Below are 7,293 nucleotides of genomic sequence, written 5' to 3' on the forward strand. Positions count from 1 at the left end.
GGGGTGGAGTTTGCTCCCTCTGACGTATAGATTGTCAGAATGGACAGCATCGACATTACAATACTCCTTCTTCTCTTTGATAAACTTGATTTTGTTGACATGACAAGATAGTTGTGGATAGTGTGTCTGAGTTTTATCTGTTGTGGCCTCTTTGATGGAAAGAGAATTTGGTGGTAGTTCAAACCACTGCTCTCTCAACTTTGCAGATAACATCTTGACATAAGATCCGTGTCTTGGTAAGATTTTCTCGATCCAGAAAGACATTGGACCTGATAGCCGCAAAGGAAACTCAAGATACTGGATCATCGTAGTAGAAAAAGGTAGAATTTGAATAGGATACATCATATGATTATACATTAGTGATCATATACCTTAGGCTTAAGCAGCTTAGATCAGTTAAATCTTGCTTACCTCCCAAAGGGTAGGTCAACAAAGAGAATAGCTCCTATGATTGACAACAGCAAAAGTTTGGAAACTGGTTAATATTGGAGATTCGGAGTTGTGTTGATAGACGGTTATTTTGCTCCCCTTTCCTGGTAAGGAAAAAGTAACGGTCTGCAGTTCCTTCTTAACGTGGTGAATATGATCATCATTGCATTTGTATTTGCAGTCATTGAGAAGGTACCCTATGATCTCAAGAAGTATCTTGTTTGGTAAGCCGCAGAGTAGGTCTTCATGATTTTCAAGTGATTTTCTAGTTTGAGCAAGTTGAGACTTTTCTTCCTCTAGGTTCTTCATGTTGTGAATTTCTTGCTCTTCAAGGTCTACTGGAGCTGTGATCTATTGTTGTTTTCCTGATTGGCATGCTTTGCAACTTTTTGGAACTTTTTTGAGATTGGTTTTGTGGTCGTTGTTTTGATTGACAATGTGAAATTGAGAAATGTAAACTAATTTTGAATTTTCCGAATAACACCCAATAACATTACAATTTTGACATCAATCGTCCAAGAAGTTAGTGTTAGAGGAAAGCAGGGGTCAGATGAAGACTGATGGGAAGCAATGAACAACACCAAATTTATGAGAAGAGTGGAAAGGAAAGGAAAGGTCAGGATGGCCTGGCCGCGAGTGGAAGTCAACTGAACACCTCGCAAGGTTATCCAATAACATCATCTCAGTTGGCTGGGGGTTTTCCTCGGGGAAACGTACATAGTCTTGCGTCAAAAATGCTACCTGGTGCTACCCTAAACATTTTCTGACTTGACAGGACTCAAAATGACTTCAATTACTTCATCAAGCATGAGATTGCATTGGCTCATAAACCGACGCGTACTAGGTTGAGAAGAAACAGAGTCCGCTGAAAACTTTTGACTTATTTCATGTGTCACCGCTTGGTAACCACAAGAGGGACAAGGTCAACACTTTTATTATAACACTTTCAAAATCGTTGAATCATCGCAAGCAAGACTTGAAATCATGCTAGGTACGTGAGTTCCGCACAGCAGTTCTTAAGTTACAATTTAACCAAAACATAAAAGGAACCCTTGATAAAATGGGATGATATATATTTAATCCTCAATTTAGTTTGTACCAACATTGATATCTACAACTTGAGACCCATTCTATCAGCAGTTTTTGATTTTGAATGAGAAGCAAATTGCATGAGTCACGCTGTAACTTTTTGAATTTTACCTGCGGGCGGGGCGCGGTGTTGCTGAACCTCGACTGTAGCGACTGTAGTGGTGCCCGCCAACTGGGTCCACAGTTGGCCCCAGTTGGCGGGACCAACAGACCTAACCACGCAAGCTGTAAACACATGAGTTTCTGTGTGTGTGTAAAGTAGTGGCGTCATCACGTCGATCACAGTTTGGGAATCAAAGCTTCACCTTCAACTTTCTATACATTGCCTTTACTATCAATCATCAACAAGAATCTCAATCAAAAAATGGCACGAAGATATGACTCTCGTATGTTCCACATATATCAATCTTACTCAACCTGAATGTTAACGTAGTGCTTTTCCAGGAACTACCATCTTTTCACCCGAAGGTAGATTGTACCAGGTTGAATATGCTATGGAAGCTATCAACCATGCCGGTACAGTCATCGGTATCCTCGCTTCCTGTAGTCCACCCTCCTCCGAAGAGACTAAGACGGGTAGTGGCTCAGAGGATGTAGCAATGACCGACGTGACTCAAACGAAAGAAGACTCCAGTTCAAAGAAAGGAAAGCGAAGGACAGGTGTCGTTTTAGCTGCAGAAAAGAAAGTGACGAGCAAGCTTCTGGAGAAAGAGCAGGGATCAAGTGAAAAGATCTTCCTAATCAACAAGTTGGTCATTTCGACATTTCAATCCCCAGTCTTGTGTTCAGTTTGGAACTGTGGAACAGCTTTGTTGACCGTGTCTTTGGTCGCTACCCGATTCAAACATCAAGTAATTTAGTGTCCGGTGTAGCTGGGTACACAGCCGATGCCAACTCCCTCGTTAACTATTCACGTTCCGTCGCTCAGGTCAGCTCTTCGATCAGGACATTTCTTGCTATACATAGAAGGTTACATGGGCACTTAATATTGTGATTCTTATACTTTGCGTGAAACAGAGTCATTTAGTTTCATTCGATCAAGATATGCCTGTAGAGCAGATGGTCAAAAGAGTTTGTGATTTGAAGCAGGGTTACACTCAGTTTGGAGGTTCGTACGACTTGAAGTCCTAAATGGGGCATGATATGTCCAGCGGATTGGCGGATGTGCGTCTTTATGAACGAACTGCTTTTCTTTACCTCACAGGACAACGACCATTCGGAGTCTCCTTTTTATTCGCTGGTCACGACCCACATCATCAATTTCAGGTATTATATAGACAGTCATTGCCACGGCCTTGAATGTAGACTTAGGCTTACCTTCATTCATTCTTGCCCGTAGCTGTATTCGACCGATCCATCAGGAAATTATGCCGCCTGGAAAGCCACATGTATTGGTAGTGGTAATTCAACCGCTACGTCGTTACTCAGACAAGATTATAAAGATACGATGGACTTGGATGAGGCAATCGTCTTAGCCCTCAAAGTCTTGAGCAAAACTATGGATGCTACCACACTTAGCTCTGATCGAGGTAAGTTGGATATCCAATTTGCCCATTCATACGATACCGATATTTATGAGTTTGCTTTCTCCAGTCGAGTTCTCTGTCATCTCTCTAGATGAAGAAACTGGTGCTCCACATGTTCATATTTACAAGCCAGAAGAAGTGGACGCTTTGTTGAAAGAGCAGGGGTTGACTAAGGTATGTGATTAGCCACTTCTTCAATCTTTCCTCATCGGGGCTATTATCACGATGTCCTTCACGCTCCCCAATCACCCTAGTATTGGGACGATTGTATCTGCTCATAATTGCTGGAGAGCGTATAGCAATGCGGTCAGTATCTTGAATTTGACTGACATGCCTCGCTTCCTCTGGTATTTTTGTATCATTTGCCGATGTTGTTGCCGATAACTTAATGCGCTGTCACGTCACTTAGGTCAGTGATACGGACACTGCCATGGCATCTCAATAAATCAAAAACATGCAGATTTTCGTAAGGTGTGCCCAACTTGGGGCAATATCATGACTTCTTAGTCACATAAACATGATCCCCTTGATCAGGATATTTGCAAGTTGAGGATAAATTCATATTCGAAAGATCTTGGGTACTGCACCTCAGTGGCTTGTATTCCACGAGACACAAACAATGATGGTTCAAATGTAAAATAGGGTACTATGAGAATCAATAAGAAATAGTGAAGCCAAGTGTTAGCTTTGAGTATGAAGTACTCCGCATATCAAGCAAAATATTAACACATCAGTGTGAAAACAGTAAGTTGAGTGAGAAGTAGAAACCCGGGTGGAGTGTTCAAATTCAGGACTGTTTTCTAGTTTTTTGGGCTGTCAGGTAATTGTGATTCTTGATGTTACGCTCTATGCACAGTGCCCGTGGAGAAGGCCCCCGACGTCGGGGGCCCAACAGTCTTCGCAAGTGTGTTGCGTTTGTGTGATTTTTGTGTCACAAAGGTCTACAAATGTACACAAAGGGCAAAGATTGCATGAACATCACCTCAGCTGAACTTCATCAGTCTGAGTCAAGGCTCACGCAGAGTAGGAGACAAGCAGCCCTCAACGCTCAGTATTACTGACTGAACGTGCAGTGTTCCCTACTGAACACCTGGAAGCTCCCTATGGACTATCTTTGCCCTGAGAAAAGCTAGTTACCCTCACCGTTCCCTATTGGCAAGCCAGCTCACTCGTCCCAACACAACTTTATAATAGCCCACTAAATCACCCAAAACTTCACCCATTTCCTCAGCCAATCTTTGAGGCAAATCAATAACAGCTATTCTACGAGGTTGAGTAGAAGCTATTTTTCAATTTTGGGAAAACTAACCAGCTTGATTATAAGAATTGAGTCAATTGAGTTGATTTACCACAGCCTGTTTGACCAATAACTCAATCCAAACAGCGCATGGTCAAAAAAATGCTCATCCATTCGATTGCACTCAAATAATGAACTTTCAAGCTCGATGATTTTGATTGTAATCATGAAGTCTTGCTAACAAGTCGGGCTTTACTTCATATCAAATGTCTTTTACCATGGTCAACCTCGATTGGGTTTACTAAGGAATCTTTGGTGAGATTCTTGAAACAGTTGGAGGTTGAAGTGGACACCAACTTGACTCAGGTTTGTTCTCGCGACATCTCCATTGAGACCTCCTTGCAAACGATTCCATTCTTGATTCCAGCGCACATCCTTTTTGAATTGACAGACCTCTGGTTTATGTTGTTTGAACTTCGAATGGCTCAACCAATAGTTGAAGGATTTACCGAAGCATGCAAGCTTCAGCACCACCTCTTCTCAACCACCACCCACGGAAACTAGGACAGAGCCACAATCAGGTTTACCTGCTTTCATCCCGACGCACAAAGTGCGAGAACAACCAGGTAGGTATCATCCGCCGTTGATTTGTGTTCATCACAATCGCTACGAGGATCCGGCCTGATTTGAATAATTTTGTATATGTAGGAGGAGGCAGCGCACAAATTGTGTCTCTTTTCGGTGCTTCCTCTACCGATGTATCAGAAGCTTGGCAACCTACTCCAATCCCAACGGCTCCGCTTTTAACACGCATTGATAGTAACAAAGCAGATGATCTCCCTCACCCTGCAAGTACCACTTATTCTGAACTCGACATTACTAATTTGATCAAACAAGACTCCATCACTGATCGTTCAAGGATGGTGAATCCTGATGGATCAGCCTTTGTACCCACTCAAAAAGTTAAAGAGCCCGTTGGTGGTTGCTCCACAATGGGCTCGATCTTGGGTGGCAATTGATTATCACTCTCTAGAATTACATCTTGTAGTTGGTACCTAAGATCGAGTCTTTGAATCATCAGTAGAGCTATTTTTGACTGCTCAGGAGCAGAATCAATATGACTGAATAATCCTCCTGGTGAATCTAAGAAGAATAAAGTCAATGCTAAAGCTTTAGTTTGTTTTTCGCGTTTTTCTTGTGAGTTTGATTATGGATTATTGACTTCAGACTGAACTGGTTGAACCACCAAATAGTGAAATCCCACTAAAGAATGATTGACTTTGATATTTTTGAAAAAGGATTAGATTCAAGTCGAAGTCAGATTAATTAGATATAGAATCCTAACGTGTTTGATTGTTGTTGTGAACCACACATACTGAGTTGACTTGATCATTGTTCTTGTTGGTAGTTCTAAGTGGTAGTGTTGGTGGTTGGTTGGTTGGTTGGTTGGTTGGTTGGTTAATTTGGATTGAGCCATGAAAAACATTTGATTGAACTCCAACTCAAATCTGCCTGAGTCCATACATACATCTCATCAAACACCATGCCTTAAACACACGACTTTTGTTTCAAAATATTCAATTCTAGTGATTTCAATTTCAAGCAGCTCAAACACGACTTGCGCTTCTACGTCAATAAAAATCTATGTGAACAGGTATACATCATTTATGAACACAAGCCTCATAAAACCCAAAACAAAAAAGGTGAAAATCAAACTAAACAGAAATAACATCCAATGAATATATATAATCTAGGATATGTGTATATACATACCTTACACTAGGAAATTAATAATCATTAACCAAACTGAATCATGAGAATTATACAGAGAACTAAAATAAGAAGTTTCAAAAAGTTTCTTATAAAAACCTCCAGATCTACGCAAAAAAAGAACAAATCAGTCAACAAGTCAGCTATCCTCATTTCAAGATTTAATAGAAGAATGAAAATTCATTTAACTGATTGAGGAATTTGTTGATCTTTAAAAATTATCCAACTTCACAAATTTACCAAAAGATAGGTAAACAACTTAACCCAATCATAGTATACCATAAGACATTTAATTGATTTGACCAGTCTAATATGAAAAGTATAGAAGGTAATATATAATGGAATGAAAGTAACTATGTAATTCAAACGAAAGAAAAGACAGACGTCAATTTTAATCTGAAAAAAAGGAACTGGCGAGAAACTCAACTTGATTTGAGTAAAACATCCTTGAAGAACAACCAAATTGTAAAGAGATATTAGATTCTGATAATTTCGATTGAACCAAATCAAAGAAACTAAAAATTATAAATAAAATTAAAAGTGAAATCACAATTATGAGCAAAATCAGAAAGCCGAGGGTATACAGGTTGTAATCAACCTATGAAAATGGTGAAGTTGATCAAGAATCAAGAAGAAAAGTATTATAAGTGAAAACTGTGCTGGGAAACTCCCCAGAAAGTTCAACAAACACAATGGACAATCTTTGATGCAAAGTTCTGATCAACAACCACAGTGACAACTTTACTTGAAATCATGTTCAAAATTCTATGTGTGTTGGCCATGACTTTGACTGCGAAGTGAGTCAAGTCTTTAGATGAAGATTATTGCTGTGTATCATGCAAGCGACTGTTAAGAGAATTGGTAAGCTTTCAAGAGCTTTTTGATTTGGGAATGTTGATGAATAAACATTACTGACAAGATGGTGAGCGGAATAGGATGACTTGGTCCAATGTTTCTTCAATCAGTTTATTGTCTTGAATCAATCTTGTATTTTTGAAGCTGATCATCGGTCGACTAGATTGAGTGATTGATGAATTGATAGTGTCACAAGAAAGTATTTAGAGTGAGGTATGTGTATTGGAGGAAGCTTGGAAGTGATATTGAAAGACATACCCCATTAACCCAATGAACATAAGTTCCAATCGGTAGTCGACCTTTACTTTAATATTTGACTGCATATGATAATGTAGTGTCACTGAGCTTCGCTGGCACCAGTAATAATTGCGGATAGGTTGAACAGAA

At 40.0% G+C, this 7,293-nt stretch overlaps 1 protein-coding gene across 1 annotated transcript; it reads left to right on the plus strand.

Annotated features, from left to right (window-relative positions):
* Positions 1 to 1,808: 1,808 nt before the first annotated feature.
* MELLADRAFT_72017 (uncharacterized protein) lies at positions 1,809 to 3,733 on the plus strand (the record flags this gene model as incomplete). The annotated part of the gene is made up of 8 exons (XM_007410615.1): positions 1,809 to 1,904; positions 1,963 to 2,266; positions 2,371 to 2,446; positions 2,536 to 2,626; positions 2,723 to 2,784; positions 2,858 to 3,047; positions 3,112 to 3,218; positions 3,454 to 3,733. 8 exons carry the CDS (start codon positions 1,883 to 1,885, stop codon positions 3,487 to 3,489), a joined length of 888 nt encoding a protein of 295 aa, XP_007410677.1.
* Between the last annotated feature and the right edge of the window lie 3,560 nt (positions 3,734 to 7,293).

The sequence above is a fragment of the Melampsora larici-populina genome, assembly GCF_000204055.1.
Source record: "Melampsora larici-populina 98AG31 unplaced genomic scaffold MELLAscaffold_21, whole genome shotgun sequence".
NCBI classification, from domain to species: domain Eukaryota; kingdom Fungi; phylum Basidiomycota; class Pucciniomycetes; order Pucciniales; family Melampsoraceae; genus Melampsora; species Melampsora laricis-populina.